This window comes from Leuresthes tenuis, unplaced genomic scaffold (genome assembly GCF_036924035.1).
Source record: "Leuresthes tenuis unplaced genomic scaffold, fLeuTen1.0.hap1 SCAF_12, whole genome shotgun sequence".
NCBI lineage: Eukaryota > Metazoa > Chordata > Actinopteri > Atheriniformes > Atherinopsidae > Leuresthes > Leuresthes tenuis.
The window spans coordinates 29,095,025-29,115,303 of record NW_027325366.1 but is presented as its reverse complement, the minus strand read 5'-3'; the positions used below and the strand labels follow the sequence as shown (position 1 = coordinate 29,115,303).

General features: G+C 40.3%; 1 protein-coding gene across 2 annotated transcripts; it reads left to right on the top strand.

The window, feature by feature from the left end:
- The first annotated feature begins 567 nt into the window (after positions 1-567).
- sucla2 (succinate-CoA ligase ADP-forming subunit beta) lies at positions 568-17,822 on the top strand. Of its 2 annotated transcripts, XR_011917972.1 has the most exons (12): positions 568-669; positions 2,576-2,771; positions 4,144-4,243; positions 4,832-4,994; positions 7,451-7,579; positions 9,683-9,821; positions 11,899-12,060; positions 12,298-12,440; positions 12,751-12,871; positions 14,871-14,959; positions 15,762-16,124; positions 16,155-17,822. XR_011917972.1 is itself a non-coding variant. In XM_072397404.1 (11 exons), exons 1-11 carry the CDS (start codon positions 586-588, stop codon positions 15,834-15,836), a joined length of 1,401 nt encoding a protein of 466 aa, XP_072253505.1. In that variant the 5' UTR covers positions 568-585; the 3' UTR covers positions 15,837-17,822. The 2 variants fall into 2 exon arrangements, 1 of the variants encoding a protein (XP_072253505.1); XM_072397404.1 differs by having other exon boundaries at positions 15,762-17,822.
- The last annotated feature ends 2,457 nt before the right edge of the window (positions 17,823-20,279 follow it).

Below are 20,279 nucleotides of genomic sequence, written 5' to 3'. Positions count from 1 at the left end.
AAAATAAGTTGAATTAGAGCAAAACAATTTGTCTACCTACAAATATCAACGCAGGAATTAATTCAGAAGATTTTGGACACTTTAAATCTTATTAATTTGGGTTAAAGGTCAGAACAAGGCTTTATTTACAATTTGTACAGGTCCTGTCAGTGGTGCATTCAAAAGCTCTTTGTAAACAATGATTACCTTAAAAAGGTGCCATACTTTGGTGAAAAAATAAACGTAAAATATGTTCTAAATAATCAGTATGTTCTTGACATAATATTCAAATCATGTAAACAAGCTACATTTAATTTCTATACTCTGAATAAGATAAGAAGACGTTTTTCTAAGGCATCTGTAGTTAATCCAAGTTATAAATTTGCCAAGAATGGTTGTTTTTTTCTGTTAAACTAGCTATTTAGTAAGGGCCATCAGGCTATATTAACTTAATCTCTTAACTACTTGACTATATTTAATCTCTGTGCAGTTTGCTAGCTTTCTTTACAGTTACTTTTCCGATAGCCGTGAATGCTACACAGGGGAACCCTAATTTCAAGCTCGCTACGCATGCGCGGACGTTTCTCCTCCTCTGTGTAGGTAGACATGGCGACGTCCCTGATCTGCGGCTGTTTGACGGCTAGCCTGAGAACTTCAGGGGCCAGGAACACTATCGGTGCTGCTTCCAAGGTGAGTCTGTGCCCAAATTTAAGCAAAGGCCTTTGGCTTTTGGACTAGGGGCTTGGTACGATGCTGCACCTACCCTGAAGACCACAGTTTCCCCAAAAGCGGACAGGGTCAAATTTGACATTAGCTCAACTTCATTGAGTTTCCGTTGGTTTGGCTAACCTGCTAACTAACGAGGAATTAGTATTAGCGTGACCGGCTGTCACCATAGGAGCATCATGAGCAATTCCACTCGGAATCAGTCAATCCTCTGTTCATTCCGTTGCAAACCTATTTGGGCTGTTACAAACGGCGCTTTTGTATCAGAATCCGTGCAGTGAAGTTCAGTGACCTCCACTAGCGGTAGCTATCCCGCAGCGGCTCTGCGCCATCGCATCTGTCCAGCAGAGTCCTCTTGGAAAGTTATCAGAACAAATCCGCTCAGCCTCTTTTAGAATAAACAGCTTTCACTGCGGACAGAAGCAATGGCGAGGGCTGGAGCCTATCCCAGCTGCCATCGGGCTTCTCCCCGGAAGGGTCGCCAGTCCATCACAGGGCTTCAATCACAACGTTTATCCAAATATTACCGCTAATATTCTTATTTATGACACAGAGTACAGGTAAACAATTTCCAATCTTTCCACCCTGCTCTTTACTAGATCTTAAAAAACAAAACAAATTTGAGCTTTCTTTAAGGTAGAATGTGCTCATATAAGCTTATTTATAACACTTCAGTCCATAAATGTTTGTTTTTTTCCCTCTTAAATATATAACATAGGATTCAATTTAGGATTGCCCTTAGTTTGTACATCATTTGTATGTAAAGGCTGCTCAATATGCTGAAAACAATTACCAGTCGTTGAGCCAGTTCACAAATACGATTCATGAGGCCTTGATTTATTCTTTGGTATAATCTGTTATCACCTAAATAAACATGGCAATAAACACAAAAATGTATGTGCCAGAGTATGTCCTGGCAGAATAATGTCTGTAAATGTTCATTTCCTCATCTGATTTCCTCATCTGATTTATGGTGCCAAAATAAAGAGAAATCAGTTTTTTTTTTAAGACACCCCGTGACTTATGTTGCATTCAAGAAAATACAGAATAGTTATAAATGTGTTTTTTTTATGTGTAATAATCTTAGTTTTTCTGTTCTTCTGTTTCATATATTCCTCATTTTTAGACGATACCATTTCACAAAACGTAGCATTTGTAGCCTTCAAAGGACATTAGAGTAATGTCACATACATATGGTGAAACAAAGGTTTACTCACTTTCGTTTTTACCATAATAAGTGCCTTTAAAAGTCTTATATTGAGACCTCTGCCGGACAAGCTCTGCATTTATGAGTGAAGTGTAGAAAAACATGGACAACTCCTAGTGGCACCAGTGGGTCTCCATTCAGTTTTGATCTAAAAATGGGATCCAAAAGTGTATTTTTAATTTAGTTACCAGACTGAAATGGCTGAAATTTTTGTTTTGCACACACAGCAATGAGAGGATTTTATTTGATGATCTGTTTTGTAATTATTTGGATAATTGAATAACATCTTCCAATCACTCATTTTTGTTCAACAGCTTCTAGAACAACTAATCCTCTGTTGAGTTACTGACATATCTGGGAGCTGTAACTATCAGCAAAGCCTTTGTCTTTACAGACCAGCATCACTTCTCTTTGAGATTTCCCCAGATTGTGCCTCTTCCTTTTTTTTTTCTGGTTCTGTTGAGGAAGTCTGTATGTTACAGTAAGGACGAGAACAATACAGTCATTTCTTTGTAATTGGTCTAAATGTATTACTTAATTTTAACTGTAAATCCGTTAAAGGACCTGACCGTATTCTAAGACTTGTTTTAAGATTGATCATTTCATAAAACTCAAATATTTCCGCACATATTGGACATTCATTGCCTTTGTTTTCTCCTTCAGGTTCTTGGTGGTTCCACAGGTTTGTTTGGAGGTCATGTGTCCCATCCACAGCCCCCCCACCTGCAGCAGCAGCAGAGGAACCTCTCCCTGCACGAATACATGAGCATTGGCCTGCTCAAAGAGGCCGGTATCTCTGTGCCGGACGGCTTGGTGGCCAGCTCCCCAGAGGAGGCCTATGCTGTAGCCAAGCAGATCGGTAAGCAGCTGTGAGCCTGAACAAAGCAGCGTTATACATGTGTTCATAAAAGTGTTGTTTCTTGTTAACCAGCGTACAAAAAAAAGTGTTTTTGTTGTAGTTGCTGCTTACTTTGCTCACTCCATAGTTCTGACATGGAAGCTGTTGTTCAAGCAGCTAAATAAAAGATGTTATGGGTGTAGGTTTTCTGCTTTTCTCTGATTCACCTCACCTTGGATTGAATCTTGTTTTGCGCTGTCAGATGTCACCGTCAGCTCTGGTAAACAGATGAGCTGTGGTTTTCCACCATGACGGCGATGATTGCCAGATGTTGGTTAAGCTGGTCGGTCCACAGCTTTGTTTCCAGACTGAGATACTCTCAACAGCTGCGGGACGTTTTACTAAAGATGTTGTCGAAGAAATTCAGTCACCCCTTTCTAAGTAATTGTAGTTGTTGCATTGGGGTTTATTGAGTAAATATTTATTTAGAAAATGTACAACAGTTTTTATTTCTTAGAGCTCAAGACAACTTTCTCATAAACTATCTTGAATTGTTAGAAAAAATGTGAATCTGAATGAACACCTGAAATCTCTCTTACTTGAGCAACAAATAATGCACGATGACACCCAACAACTTTAGCGCTTTTTGTTCTAATCGTTCAGCAACCGTTTGTGTGTCTATTGATAATGTTTTAAATGTAGAAAAGGCTTTGACTCTGATACTTTTTGTCAGTCTTGAACTTAAAGCTCGTTGTACAGAGACGTTTTCTCAGGATATGAAATCCTAAATAGTTTGTTACACTTGGATGTGGATGTTTGAACTATATCACGCAGCCTTGCACTCAAACACATTTCAGCACATACAACAACAGCATTGAGGTTCAGGAAATTACTCTCATGTGACACAGATGTCTGTTGCTGACCCATTTTGGTTGCCTCTGAAGACCTTCTCTGACATCTTATGACCTGTGTGTGTTGTCGGGTTGCTCGTACGTTGTAGACAGACACACTCAGGAATACTCAGTCCAAATATAGCCTCCTCCTGCTTCAGTGGTGTCAGTTGACACTCGGTGCTTGTTGCAACCACATTTGAAATCAGCACACCCTGTTTTATTACTCATTTTTCATCTGGCCATTAAAAGGTTTCCTCTGTGTACATTTGTTGAGGCAGCGCATGTAGTGACAAACAGGAAACTCTCACATTTCAAATGTTTTTTTTCCTTGTTTTCAAAGAATAGCAGACAAAAAAGACAAATAATCAATAGTTTAATAAGTCAAACACAGTTTTGGCAGGTTTGGGCAGCAGCATCGTCTTATCATAGTTTCCTGGGTTATGTCACTCTCACTGTAAATATCATGGTGCCTCATCGATGAACTGGTACGTTTGTTTTAGATTCAAAGGACCTGGTGGTGAAAGCTCAGGTTCTGGCCGGCGGAAGAGGGAAGGGGACGTTTGAGGGCGGACTGAAGGGAGGAGTGAGGATCGTCTACTCGTAAGTCATCCAGCCTCAACAAATAGTTCTTCTTCTTATCCACACACTTCAAGTTCTGATCCTAAACACTTCAGTCCCAGTTGCCTTTGGTTACCATGGGAACATACATTATTAATACCACAGGTCGCGGTGTCCAGTGTCCCATCACCTGCTGTTTGTTCATTAGAACAAAGTCAGGTTGTTTTCATACAGAGTAATGAGTAAACACTATGTATTGTTGCTTGTTCAGCTGCGTGTGAGTGTGTGATTGAGGGGAAAAAAATACTGGAATACGTAAAATACAAGGTGAAACATTTAAGTGGTAAAAGTGTATTTTTATTAACCAGATGAACTGTAAAGATTCTGTTTGATGATATTTCAAAGCAGAATATGTGCCGAGTTCAGCTTCTTGAGTGTGATGGTTTGATGCTTTATTGGTCAAACGATGAAGTAAATTCAATCTTTAGATTCTGTTGAGCAATGAAAGAAATATGGTATTAAAAATGTATCTGCAGATTAGTCAGTGATTAAACCAAAGACTTTTTGTGTATTTGCTATAACACTGTGTGTATTATCAAGTTATTCAAAGTCTCTTTTCTTCGTCTTCAGGCCAGAGGAAGTCCGGGACATTTCGTCCCAGATGATTGGTCATAAACTATACACCAAGCAGACTGGAGAGGCGGGTCGTATCTGCAACCAGGTGTTTGTCTGCGAGCGCAGGTACCCACGAAGAGAGTACTACTTTGCCATCACTATGGAGAGGGCCTTTCAGGTGAGGAAACGCACTGACACTCCCATTTACAACCAGATGATGTGGGCGGGCTGCTTGGATGATGATAAGGTAACTTTGCCAGCTGAGAATGATTTTCTTCATGAGGTGCCAAAAACGAATTGGCTTGAAGATAAAAGGCAGTCATCTTTTTTGAGGCTGTGATAGCTGGAGCTCTTGACAGTGACCCATTTTGAACAGCTCCGGAGATCTCGGAGCTGTTCTCGGCTGCATCTCGGAGACAGATTGCTGAGATTTTTGCCTTTTCTTCATAACACGTTTCAAAGATCAGGCACAACTAAAATCAATGAAAGAAAAGGCTTACAAAGCTACTACTTAAACCAACCATCTATCAGAAGATGCAGTAAACGACAACTAGATTAAACATTGTGGAAAATAAAGATGATAAAATAAGACATTAAGCAATTTAGCTTATTAATTAAATGATATATTCAGGATTATACAATAACTTGCTTATTTTTTTTATTTTTTTTTTTATGAAAGTCTACGTTTAGTGTGAAAATGTAGATCTCAGCCTTGTGCCCAACTTATAGTAAGTCACACATGCATACAATTACATACTAATAAGTACTTGAATGCACCAATATGCTTTGAACCATGATACTTGACAGAAAGGGTGATTGTTTTAGCTTATTTTGACCACTAGATGGCAACACTGTGTTAAAGTTAAACAGTCTGTGGAGCCGTTCCCACACACTTTACGTTTTTTTACAATTTGACTGGAGTGTTGGAGAAAGACTGTCATCACTTTGGATTCCCTCAAGATTAAAGTTCCTTAAATAAATCAGTTGAATACAGTTCAGGTATAGTGCAGAGATGTCATATTTACCCGTCAACACTTGAGATCGTTTGGGAACTCTAACTCCATCCAGAGGAAAAGCCAAAAGGGAGAGACTTTATTGACAGGTTTTGGGAACTAAAAGCAAAGTTAAGATTCTTTCCAAAGCTCTAACTTATGAATTGGCATTGCAGAAAATGTAGCATTGTGCTCCCTTTGCCTGACAATCAGCAGCACTCCTCTTTGGTAAAAGCACTTTTTCAGGTATTTGGCAGGGAGGTGATGCGGGTCATAGGTGTCTGTGTCTCCCCATTAACACCAAAGAATAAATCTAAATGTAGAGATGCCTCCATCATAGGGGTGGGCGATATGACGATATTAAATCATGAACGATTGCAACGTGAAGACGATCCGTAACGATCTGTCAAACTGCAGAGATCAGGGGATCGTCTCGGGTACATTCTATAAATTGCAGTTATATGCTGATGCACCGACGCACCAGACGTATTACGTCGTCAACCTGACCGACCAATCGCAGCGAATTACGGGCAGTGACGCGCTTTCTTACCCGCCTCCTTGTTTGTATGTGTAGCAGTAGCCACATGGAGAGCCGTTGGCCCAAGCCTCATCAGAAATGGTCTCCATGGAAGGGTGGCTGTCAAGAAGCCATTCTTAAGGAAGGGAAACAGGGAGAAAAGGCTGAGCTATGCCAAATGACACAAGAAATGGACTGAAAATCAGTGGCAACAGGTCTTATGGAAGGATGAATCCTCCCCAGAGACCTTTATATTTACAGATAATGTTTATACTCACTTGAGATCTGCCTTCTTGGTGTTAATAACCTCCTCTGCAGCAGAGAAAAGACCTCCTCAGTCTTTGTAGCAAAAGTTGCTCATTTGATGATATTTAGTGCTGAAATGCCTCTTTTTATGATCTCTACTCATGAAGACTTGTAGGAAACACAGTTGTGTTCTTGGATCTAACATTCATCACTGCTGCTATTTGCCTCTCTTCTACAATCAGTGCAATTCACAGCTGAAGTGATTAGTCCATTGTGAGTTGGTTGAATACTCCGAGGTGAATAAAAAATGTTGAATTTTGTATCTTTTTTGCTACCAAAAATGAGATTCATCCTCTTCCAAGTTCTCTCATCGGAAACAATACAGGGTTTCAAATTGTTGGTCCGACTTGGTGACATCACATTTAGATCTATGTTTGTAGACAAAACGACTCATTTGTTAGTGAAATGGTCACTGAATTAATGGAACTACTAGTTGCAGTAATATGTGGAAATTTATAAGCTGGCCGTTTTGAAACATTTTATGGTAAAAAGCCTTCTTGAATTTTAAATCTGAGCTGATAAAATGCTTTGGAAAGAAGGACTCCAATTAGCTCTAAAATACGGGGATGTTGCTTCAGAATTTATTTAAATTACAGGGAAAAGGCTTCAGTTTACTCAAAAATAGGAGGTAATTTTAGCTGTAATTATTGTAATTAGGAAGAGGCTGAGAATGACTCAGAAAATCACTGACCAAAGCAGGTCAAATTAAGATAACCCACTTTCCGTTGAGAAAGGAGTCCTTCAAATGTTTTGAGACAAAAAACTGTACATTAACTCTTGATTATTTTACTCACCATCACTTCTACTTGTGTCCCACAGGGCCCGGTCCTGATTGGCAGCTCGCAGGGGGGCGTAAACATCGAAGACGTTGCGGCAGAAAATCCAGACGCCATTGTGAAAGAGCCCATCGATATTGTGGAGGGCATTAAGATGGAGCAGGCTGTCAAGGTAAAATCAATAGTTGACATCATAAGTCACAAAGCAAACCGGGGAGGTTCCCATTGTGTGCTTTGGGCTGTTGGAGAAATTGAAGAAGAGGAGAAACAAGAGAAAAGAGGAGTGTGTTTCTTGTGTGTTCTGACTACAGTTAGCTCTAAAATGTCTAATTCCCAAAGACTCTGAAGGAAAAGTGTTTTCTAAACAATTGAGAGGCCCGATCTGTTCCTTAAGTTGTTGTAAACATTTTGATCTTTTGTTAGAATCTGAAAGTTGTTTGATGTAGCTGAGATTTCATGCTTTTGTCCTGGTGCCTAAAATGATTGCACCACTGTTCCTCTTGTTCTCCTGACTCTAGAGTACCATGACTTTCATTTTGTTGGCTGTCAGAACAAGTTTTAAGCCACACAAGGTATGCTGGACAGCGTTAAAAGCTTGTTATAGCTTGACCCTGGTTAGGGAAGGTGCACATTACAGTATCATCAGCATAAAAATTAAAATGAAAGACATTTCAACCACGATTGGTAATATATAAAATGAACAGGAAGAGGCCCCAGGATCGACCCCTGGGGAACTCCTTTCGTTACATTGATGTCACTGGATGCGACCTCCATATATACGGGCTGCTCTGTAGAACAAAGACTTTCGATAATTTTCTTCAGTATTATCTTTACAGACTGTTTCGAAGTGAATAGAACTGATTTTAACTGTATGAATTCCATGAGTTATTTTATATTAAAGTTTGCACACTTACGGCAGACACATGCAGTCCGAGACTAGCTGGTGAACACAGTGAAGTCTTTAACAGCTAAAGAGTCAGAAGAGTTGGTGAAGAACGAAAACAGAGCTGAAAGGCTGGAATTTCCTGACTTGGATAACACTGGGTAACAGTTAGCTGTAAATTTGCAGTGTTTGCAAAATTTGAGCTGCAGTTGATCAAAGTTGCACCTCAGTCAGTTTAAGCAGGAAAGATAAATTTGAAATTTGTTTGTGCAACATACTTAATGATTTATTTGAACCCTTAAAGGCAGCAGCACAGTGTGGGCTTTAGATAAAGTAACACGATTGTGTGTCAACATTAAGGACCCATCCTGTTTTCTCCTTCACTTCAGTATCGTGTCAGCCACTGAGATCCCACCCAAAGAGTCAAACTCTGCTGCTACTTTCCACTTTGCTGATGCATACATCCAATTTTTACATGTTATTCTTTTATAGTATTTTAATTCTTTGTTTTTTAGGTAGTGGAACATTTTATGTGGTGTTTAAGAATAAATGGCTTATTTTCGCTGCTTGTTAGTATCCAGATATTAGTGCATGTTCACTCTGAAAGGTTGTGTGTTTTAACTAGTGCCGTGTACAGCGTATCCTGACCTTTGCTGTTTCTTAGGTCTTCTTGATTTGTACTTTTCACACATTTTTCCTCTCTCTCTGTTTTGATGTGATGTCTTTTGAACAGAAAGTCGCAACAATCACAGAAAACAAAAGCCATGCAGAAACTGTGAAAATAAAGCAGGCAGAAAATTTTAGTTTTGGAAAGAATAAGACCAATTTTTTTGTTCTTTTATACATTTTTGGTTACTTTTGCTTTCCCCCTTTTTTGTCTGTACACTAATTTCTTTCAGAGACCTTTGTCTCTGAAACTTGGAACATAATTTTGCAGCACATGAATATTGAACAAGCTGTTTTTTTATAGAAATATACCGTCAGACTCTAGATATTGATTGTGGAGGTTTCTGAGTGGTTGGAGCTCCACTGATATTCTTTCACTGCAGAAACTACATTTGCTGAAGATGACCAGAAGCTGAGTATCTGTTTAAATTCTTGAGTTTAAAAACACAATTATGTGTGATGATTGCATCTGTTTGCAATTACAGTATCACAGATGTTTTGAATAGTTTGAGCTGCATTTTATTGATGATAAATGGTAACCAGACTCTGCACAGTGAAGCCTTTTGAGCTGAACAGCTACCTGCTGTGGCTGAAGACGATGCTGTGAAAGTGGTGAGAAACCAAGGCTGTGAGCTTGTCCACAGTAAATGTCAGCAGGGACTGAACTGCGGTTTGTATCTTGAGAAGCTGTGTTGACGTGGGATGTAATGCTTTGTGTTGCTGCAGGTCGCTCAGAAGATGGGCTTCCCCCCAGCGCTGGTGAACGAGGCGGCAGAGAACATGATCAAACTTTACAATCTGTTCATCAAGTACGACGCGTCCATGGTGGAGATCAACCCCATGGTGGAGGACTCCTCTGGCATCGGTACACACATGTGCTCTCTCTTCTTCAACACAGTTCGCATCCACTTATCTTAACTTTTACTATCGCAGCTTAATGTCCAAACCTGGTTTTGGTCTGTCAGAAATTGTAAGTAAGATATGCTGTTTGATTAAGGTGGAGATCAGTAGTGTTAGCTGTAAACGAAAATTAAAGTTGTTCAAATGTGGGAATTGTTGACTGTGGAGTTGGGACTGCTGGTCAAACAAAAGAAAGCGCTTTACAGATGCTCGTTGGGCTCCAGCTGTGATGGCTTTATGTAAAAGAAAAAAGGGTGAATAATCTTTGGATTCAGCTCTTAAAATCAGGAACACATTAAGTAACATTTTAATGCTGCATGTACACATGATTTTATCTGTAATGACCTGCATAATAATTGCCACACATTGTTGTTCCCCTCTATGAGGACTTAAAATGATTTATGTAGACTTTCTGAAAATATTTGGGAACTCCTTTTCTGGATATTTAGCATTCAAATGAGTGATGATGTGCAGCCGTTCTGCCCCACTGTTTGCTCATCTTGTGCTGATGGCCGTCTGTCCAAGGATTCGATTATTGTTTCCTCAGCTGCGTCACCGTGCTGCTTTAGTCTTAACGCTGCCATTGTCCAGATTTGCCATTGTGCAGCCTTTGTTAAAGGTCTGTCAGACTTATTCAAGTAAATCATCGGTTCTCCTGCGGTGAAAAATGTGTCAGTCGATCAAAACGTGGAAATGATCAGAGGATCGATTTCTCTTTGAGGTGTGTGTGTTGCTCTGTTGGTGAGTCACAGAGTTAATGGCTCTGCCTAATGTGCAGTGATGAGCTCCTCGGGCACGAATCACACATCTTAAACACACTGTTACGATGAGGGGAGCACTGACCTTTGTGGTAAATGACAAGAACCAGTACAGTTAATGACTGTCACACTGGGAACACTCTAAACAGCAGCGCTCCCTTTAGCCTGATGAAAAATGTGGTCCCTAAGCTGCATTATCATCTAGTCATTTAAAGAGTTCAGAGGAATAAACACTCGTAACAGCCTGGAGTTGCCTGGAAGCTGGACAAGTCTTCATTATAGAAGTTAAATAGAGTGTCAGAGTGCCCTTGAGCAAAGCTGTTGGATTTCTCTTTGTTTGGGTGTTTAAAAGAAGACTGCATACAGTCTTCTTTTACTGCTCATATTGTGGTTTAAAGCAAATATTCACTGTAAAAGTAAAAGAAAGGGTGAACAAACTGTAGCTGGAGGTGCAAACGGTCACCAAGACGACTTTCTTTAGTGTTTCGGAACATCGCTGTGTGTTCTGTGTGCGATGGATTTGACTGGGGAACATTTTAAAAGCTGAGATTATATGTTTATCCTATAAGATGTGATTTTAGAGTAGTTAACTCTACCCAACCTATAAAACTACCCTCATACAACTCGTACACATCATAGTAGTCAAAAAATACATTGGGTTAATCTACAATAATAGTTTTTATGTTTGCGATATATTTAATTTATTAAATCTTTAAAATATAAAAAAGAAGCAATAGATATTATGGAATAGAAAGTATTAATTAAAATTGGAACAAAGTATTTTACTTAATCATATGTACTTCGTTACTTTCCTTCAGTGGTAGCTGAGGCGTGTTGAATTGAAAAGAGATTAAGGTCTGACTTATTTTACTGCTTCTATTCTCCATCCAACAGCGCTGGTGAATGCATAGAAGCTAACAGCCAGGCCTTGGCACCATGTTGTGGAGCTGTATCAGCTAAGCTTATAAACCTATGAAACCATGAAGTGATATGTAAAAGGTTTAACTTATTTCCCACTCATAACACAATCCACCCACATACTATGTTAGGTCACATGACTAACGTGCCTACGTCTGTTTTAGGTCTGATAATCATTTCTGCCACACCTGCCTGTGCCCCGAAACATTAAAAATATGAAGTTTTAGCTCAACTGTTGATTTTGAGCCGTACTCTAATAAGAAAGAAATCTCTCACTGGTGCATAAAAAGTCGCTGCAGGTGGTCTTAGATTTGTGGCAAAATAAATCCTCTAATGCCAAAATGTCACATGTCTGCTGGTCAACAGTGATGTGCATGGATGCCAAGATCAACTTTGACTCCAACGCAGCGTATCGCCAGACGAAGGTGTTCGACATGCGGGACTGGAGTCAGGAGGATCCCCGGGACCGGCAGGCGGCCACGGCTGACCTCAACTACATCGGCCTGGACGGAACTATCGGCTGTCTGGGTCGGTGTCAGCATTGACTGACTTTTACATTTTACTCAGAGTTCAGACAGTACAAAATGCAATGTTCCCATCTTCTCACATTTATTTTCAGCCCTAAAAGTCACCATTTGCACATCTATCAGCTGAAATCTCGTTCATCAGTTTGCATTTTAATTAGCCAGAAGTTTGACTTTTAAGTACCAGTTCTGTTACACCTTGAGGTACCTAAATGATACTGACCAACCTGTCTGTTTCCAGTAAATGGAGCAGGTCTGGCCATGGCCACCATGGACATCATCAAGCTCCACGGTGGTACACCAGCCAACTTTTTGGACGTAGGAGGGGGAGCCACAGCTCACCAGGTGACCGAAGCGTTTAAACTCATCACCTCAGACAAGAAGGTAAGAGCTCAACTGATGCCTGTGCTGTCTGTTGCAGGAACAGTTTATCCTTCTGAGAAATGCAGGAATTTGCTGTACAGCCAAATTTAAGGTGGTATCTGAGTGGTTGGAGCCTTAGTTTGATCCACAATATTTGTTGTGGCATAGCTTCATATTGGTTTGATTTATTAAATCCATAAATCTCGTAACTATTAAGCATAACATTAACCTTTTCATAGTGAGATTTCTATAAAACTCCTGCGTTAAGCCTCGGTTTCGTTGAATGTTTGCTTGCCGTGCTATTCTAACCGCGCTCGTTGGCGTCGCTCAGGTTCAGGCCATCCTGGTCAACATTTTCGGAGGCATCATGAGGTGTGACGTCATCGCGCAGGGCATCATCATGGCTGTGAGAGACCTGGACCTCAAGATCCCCATCGTAGTAAGATTACAAGGTAATGCCAGTGTGACACAGAGAAAGATTTCTTTGCATTTTTCCACTGAACCCCTGTAAGTGTAATCACAGCTGGATTGGTGCAGCATCAGCACCAATGTGGGTGAATGTGGTGAAGACGGAGCTGAGCCTGAAGGCAAAGCTCTCCATTTGCTGATGTGTTCTGATCCTCATCTCTTGTCATGAGGTGGGGTAATTGAGAAGAAGAGACCACAAATAGGAGTTGCCAACAGTAGTCTCCATTACAATTAGAGACTAAATGAGCAACTCGGGCATAGTTTAGGCATCTGTTCAGGAATGTCTTGAGCGACTTCCTCTTGGGGTTTTCTGAGCATTTCCAACAGGTAGACGTAATGAAATATCTCATCTGGCCCGTGGTCACATTGGGATTCCAGTGGAGAAAATGGACCTGGTTAGAAAGATGTGATCTTACTCCTATAGCTTGCTTTCTTGGTGACATATTAGTTTTTTTTTCTTGTTTTTATTACTATAAATTGAACTGGATACTGCTTATTTTTCTTCTCAGTCCGGGTGACGGCCTGCTGTGTCTTCCTGTGAATACTAAGAAAGTCTGAACTATCTGAAACACACAAAAGGTTGTCTATCTTGAACTGCACTGACATGACGTCTTTTCACAGACAAACATTGAGCTGTTTTTATGGTCTTTTGGAGGATCATTTTGGGAAACTATGGTCCAAATCAGGCTGAAAACTCCAATCCTTTCCTGTACTGGATCAACGTCAGACAACAGTCTCTCCGCTCTCCTTACGTTGACGGACAGATTAAAAGGCAGCCGCCAGCAAGAGGCAGCTTGTCTCTTCGTTTGATGCTTCCTGCTTCAGTGTCTGGCTCCTGGGGAAAATGCAGTGAGCTCAAGAGAGCTGCGGATTATTGTGACATTTCTGTGATATGCATATGTACTTGTCTTCTCTATATTGTCAAGAGAAGCCAACTGGTGTAGAGCGAGCCTTCTGGTCCTTTGTGTCTGCACGTGGCGCTCCACACAAGTGGCTCCCTCGCTGGTGAAAATTCCTCTTTCACTTTTAGTCCCTCGTCTTTATCAATTTAAAAGTGTGAAGAGTGAAATTTGAAAGCATACCGAAATGGAGCGTGCTTGTATTTGGAGCATAAACAGAGCTGACAGTTGTCAGTTTTCCCGAGGGCGACATTCTCTCTTCCTGTTGTCTATTTTGGCATCAAAACGGTGTCACCTCATGTCATCTGCTGCTGAGGTCTGTGCTACACTGAAGTCTTCTTCGCTCATTTCAGTTTTATTTAACCTGCAAATGTGCTGCATCTCTGGGTAATTCAGTATAAATTCAACAACACAATTTCCTCTTTGTTTATTGAATATCATTCAAGCTGCAGAGCTGTTTTGGTCACCAGGTCGTCCTGCCTGATGTTCTGTGGTGTGAGAAATTCTTTCTGCATCAATGTGAAGACGAACGGTGCAGAGACAGATGAACACAGTATCACTAGAAGACAACAGTGTTGAATCTGTGAATTGAAAGAGGAACTGATCACAACAGTCAGTTTAACAGTGATACTTACAAGGCTTCCCTTTAAGATAATTCAAATTTTCTTGGAATTCATTTTTGCCTCATGTCTTATCAGCCTGTCTTATCTCTCAACTCATCCAGCTGGGGTTGGGTTATTGAAGGTGTTAGGAGCAGAACTGTTCTCAGATGAATCAGCCTTCCAAAAAGTGGGGTGGGACGTCCCTGCTCTGATAGCATTTGGTAGCGTTGCACCATCATGGAGCCACAAATGAGACCAGTCTGTCTGAGACTGCCTTGTTTGTAGAGATGGTGTCTGACAGCATTTCTTGGAGGAATACAGTGGTTGAGAAGGAGCACAAGTGTGATTGTGACTTGGTTTACATAGCTGGCTGCCGGCTCTGCAGTCGCTCGGTAGGCAGAGGTGTAGGTAGGTGGGTAGAGGGACTGACTGTGTGGAAACAGTTTTCAAAAACTCATCTTTTTTTGTTTGTTTTTTTTCAGGGACAAGAGTGGACGATGCCAAAGCTCTGATTGCTGCCAGTCCACTCAAAATCCTGGCCTGCGATGACCTGGACGAGGCTGCCAAAATGGTACATGCACAGAAAGTTTAAGTTTTAAAACATGACGCTACTGTACGATAGAACAGTATCAGCTGTGTGAGTCGAAGGGTAAATAAGTATGAAATGAATGACTGCACCTTCCTTTACAAAGGGAAACAACGTAATTGTGTCCCACTATATGCAGCTGTAAGAGGAAGCGTGCTCAAATCTGATTGGTTCAGAGGAAAGTGATTGGGACCTGACTCAGAATAAAAGCCAAAAGAAAAGAAATTCATTTAAAATATACACACAAACGAGGAAAAAGAACTGGAAAAATGGAATATAATCACCTGTGATGGACTAGTGACCTGTCCAGGGTGTACCCTGCTGGGATAGGCTCCAGCCCCCCCGCGACCCCACTGATGGATTTAGCGGGAATAGAAAATGGATGGATGGAATATAATCATATCTGGCATTTTGGCACATTCTTAGACAATTTTGTATCTTTTTGAAAGCCCAAAAAAATCCCAAGAAGCGAGCCACACATGAGAAAAATAACAGCGGTGGAAATGAAATGCAAAGTCTTCTCTGTTTGCATATGATAACAAATCGAGCGTTAGTTCTTCCAAATCCATCAAACACCTCGTTCATTTTCAAAGCTCAAGTTTGCTTCCAGTGTTTTGTGTTCACCGTTTCTCTCCTTCACATCTGTTTGCCACACGCGGGCATTTTTTGCCGTTTCCTTCCATCCTGAACTTCTTTTTGATGTTGTTTGACCAAGCTTCTGAACAGGGATGGCTGTAAGAAGGCCGGGGCTGGTCCATGAAGGTTAACTCCTTCTGTCTGTTCACAGGTTGTAAAGCTTTCTGAAATTGTCTCTTTGGCAAAAGAAGCTCAAGTGGACATCACCTTCCAGCTTCCCATCTAAGAAACTCCACCCTGGTGACCCCCTCACCCTCTCTCCAGACACCACCACCTCCGACTGACAACCAGACTCCACCCATCTCACCGACAGTAGGACGGATCTCTGAAGAAGTCACATTTAGGTTGATTTGCACTTGAGTTGATGCGCACAAACCCCCAACCTTTAATTTCCCTTCGCTTCTCACTTCCACTTTGAGATCATGTCAATCAGTCTGTTTACTTCTGAAATTGTTGTGAAAATGTCCTCAAACCTTCTAAAGAAACAAAAGCACAGCAACTGAAGCTTTTCTTTGTTTCTTTCCTTCAATTGAATTTAATTCAGCTCTTTCCGTTAATTTGATTTGAGACCGAGGTCGCATCATTTGTGTAGATAGAAGAGTAACAGAATAAAGACCAAACTTGTTCACTTCATGCAAGAGTTTGTCGAAGTATACCAGCGAACTGTGTCTCAGTTTTCTCCTTGATAACAATAAGCAGCATTGATTTAATGAGGATACTCGGACACAAATTGCAGTTTCTTCCCCGCAGCCCTCTGGGTTATTTCTGTCTGTCCCCCAGACAAAGGTGTTCATCAGCCAGTTCATTACTCGTCATACAGCCAGACGGTTACCTCTTCCAGAGCTCCAAACAGTTTCAGGTTCTCAGTCGAGCATCAGGAGAGGGTTTTACATCTTAGTCTCTGATGAGTGGGGGCCTCGGCACTTCACTCTTAGCTTTGAATGAGCATTTGTTGGAAATATTAGCTTTGACACCTGTGGTCTCATGTGCATTGATAGACACAGAAATCAGTTTGAGCGCCTCTTAAGCAGGAACATTTGAAAGATTTGGTACATGTGAAAATCAAAGTTGAGTCATTGAAATGTTAAGCTGGTTAAAGCGGTAACTTCCTGTGTTCAGTGCGTCTCATTCTGTCGAATTCACGATGACGAGGTAGCTCTGTTGCTTTTAGCTGATGATTGATTACAAACCAGCGCAGGATGACCGCAGCTCTGTCCTTTAATCACCTCACACCTGTTCAATCAAATTTAAAAATTTTGTGGAATTTAATTACCGTACAGCATTGAGCAGTATATATTTATATCTTTTTATGCTGTTTGTAGATAAAAAACACAGCAGAAGTCACTTTGGACAATATGAACCTGACGTCATTTTTTTGTAGATCAAATGATTATTTGAACAAATAGTCAAGTGATCAATATGTAGTAAAATGATTCTTGGTAGCTAAAAAGATTAAAAAATAGGATGAAAACTGCTTTGCTACGGTTTGATTTCATGCACATTTTAAGAAAGCTTGTAAAAACAGGCAGATGGAAGCATACCTACTGTCAACCTCAAATATTAATGCATCTGAGGCGTGCTTTGTTAGCTGATGGGGGGGTTTAGGAAGTCACAAGTGCAGGCTGATGATCACGAGTCTCTCAAACTTTCAAACCAGTTTATCTATTTCAGTCTTAAACTATCAAGGCTGCAAACCTTCAGTCCAGAGTTAATCGGCACATAGTCAGCAGCCGCCGTAGACGTGTCAAGTCTAAATAAACATTTTCTTTTCTTCTTCTTCTTCTTCTTCTTTGGGATGTTGAAAGTTACAGGTAATGGACCGTTTACTGATGGAGACACTGGAAATGCGTATTTGTGTAATTTATTCGATTGCTGTGTCACCTTCATGGAAAAGAAACTTGGGACAGCTGCTCCTCACTCAGCCATCGTGCCACAGAACAGCAGCCACTTTCTTCATGCTCACCTTCTCTGTACCTTTCAGTTCAGAATCCTGTTGAGCTTCATTCTGTCAGCCGAACTGTAAAATGGTTGTAGTTGTTCTCTCCCCCGTCCTCCTCCTCCTCCAGCGCTCCGAACACAAGCAAACATTGTGAGTTGTACGTCATTTATTTTATCTTGTAAATAACCAAACTGATGTTCTCGTTCTGTAAGATATTCATGCTCCTCCTCAAAGAGTGCAACAAAGAAAGAAAAATAAAAGCAGAGAACACCAGCATGTCTTGTGGTTTTATCTTAAGAGCGCATTTTACCATCAGCACTGGGAACACTGCTAATGTGGATCTTAAAAAACTTGAAAGAATATGTAACTTACACCCAAAGGTATTATGGGTTTCCCTTTTTGCTTTTTTTTGCCACATTGCACCACCATATTGCCCAGGAGGGGCAAACCAAACACTAGCTCCAGATCAGGGATGCAGTTGAATAATCAGTCACTTCAAAGGGTTCCAAACTGAATGAAATTATCAAAGTTTCTAAGCAGCACTCATGGTGAGAGCTCTTTTAAATCTCTAACTTCTAAGAAGGCACCTTCAGTGCTTCCTTTATTAGAGGAGATAATTCAGCTTGTGACAGAAATCCGTTTAACTTTTTTGCCTTTTTAGCTTCTTTTTTTTTCTTGATGAACCTTGATTATAAAGTATATATTTCACTATAATAACAGGTATGAGATGGCCCCAATGTAATCGCAACATAAGCTTGCATTAGATGAATGATTTAAAGCTTTGTTGGTGATTTTTTTGTTTAACAGCTATGGTTTCAGTGCGGACTCGTGTCACATTGTAGTGTTTTCTCGTGGTCAAGAGAAGCTCTCAGGATAAAACGATAGACTTGGGTTTTATCTAATCTCAAGTCTAAGCTGTTGTTTTTTAAGGAAAAAGGTAGGAACCATAGGGCCACAGGGAGTATTTTATCCTGCACTTTCTGTGATATTAACTCTTTTTTTTTATTATTTGCAGCTCTTTCATAACAGATAAAGCTCTGCTTGTCATGGTCTGCATTTTGTCAGTTTAATAATGTTGTTGACATAGTTCCATCTATGCTGGGCTCCGCATAAACGGCGCTCGCTCTGATTACAGGTTCCGTCGGAGTCATGCAGGCCGGCTGTAATGGCTGGTTGATTACTTGAGTGGGTGTTTGGTGACTGCAGGTTAAAATGAAGTTGACTATTTGCTTTTGAAAATCAACAAGATTCAAACAAGACATCTACTTGTTTTGAAAGCTTAATTTGATGATGACTATTTCACAAGTTTAGTTAATTCCAGGTTGACTTGTGTTAGTTGACATAAGAGTAGATATTAACCACATGTGGAATAGACAAAACATCTGGAATGAGCACTTGTGAATCAAACAACCAAAAAGGGATGCTAACTGACTTTTACAGAGATAAAAAAGACTAATATTTGCTAAAATGCACTTCAGAATGATATAAATGCTCAGTGTTGCTGAAGAAAAGAACAAAACCCTTTTATTGTTTTATTATGGATATATTTCTGCAGAAAGGAGCTGAAATTCCTGCTGTGTACACATCATTGTCACACAAAAGCAGCACTGAAAACTGACCCCTGGGCGTTGGATGATTGTGTCAAGACAAAAAAGATGAAAAGCTGCATTAAGTCATCTAAAAGCTGCCTGCTGGGTCCACATCTCTCAAATTAAGTTGTGCCAATACAACAGACAAACACACTTTGAAGTCTGTGATGAAGCTTTTTGCTCAACGATTTCCACCCCTGCAGCTGGAGGCAGAACTTATGATTCTGTTTCAACAAGACATTCACTCACTGTCCTGTTTCTCCGGAGAGGAAGAGGAAACTTACTTTGTTTTAAAAAAAAAAATACAGTTAAAGCTCATTTAGCAGGAAGACTGGGGGTAAAACTGAGTTTTTTTTAGCAGTTAGAGAATACAGTCGTCTGTCATGGCCAATGCCCCGATCTCACAATTAATTTAAAGACAATATTTAATAAGTCGTTATTTGGCTAACTCTGTGAAACCTGAGGACAAACTCACAAATGGCACCAAAAAAACCTCCCAGAGAAAGCAGAAACTCAAACTTGGTGATACCACGCTTGTTTGTGGGCGTCAGGCAGATCGTCTGTGTTGGAGCATAAGCAAAATCTGTCTCAAATTATTTTAGCTACGAGTGTGGCAATGCTAGATGTTTTCATTTAATCCACTTTTACAGCATTCGGAAGCTTATAGTGGGTGGACAAAATTACGAACACCTTATAATCAAATCATTCCTAAACCGAGCCAACACTTTCATGCTGCTGTCTGCTTAATTTAGTTGAACCTTACGATCCCACACATACTGTACTTTCAACACATTCATTTCCTAATTAGTAGTAAACACAAATGTGTTTTAAGGCTGATGAGAAATCATAAATCATGATAATCAAAATGTTTCAGACATTTCACCAAGTTATGACCGAGCACATGACCACAGCAACAAAGCAGCTTTGCAGTCCAAAAGGCAGAAAGACTTTAAACAACAAGGCTTTAAGTATCTACAGTGAAGGGAAAATTGCTTACTTTCAAAGTATTATTCACAAAAGTTCGAGGTCATGAGAATCTATTTACTCACTTTGATCTCCTAAACTTTCTGATCCGTTAAATTCTTTAAATATTGATGCAAACCTTCATGAATTAAAGCAGAGGTTTGACACAAGTTGTGTC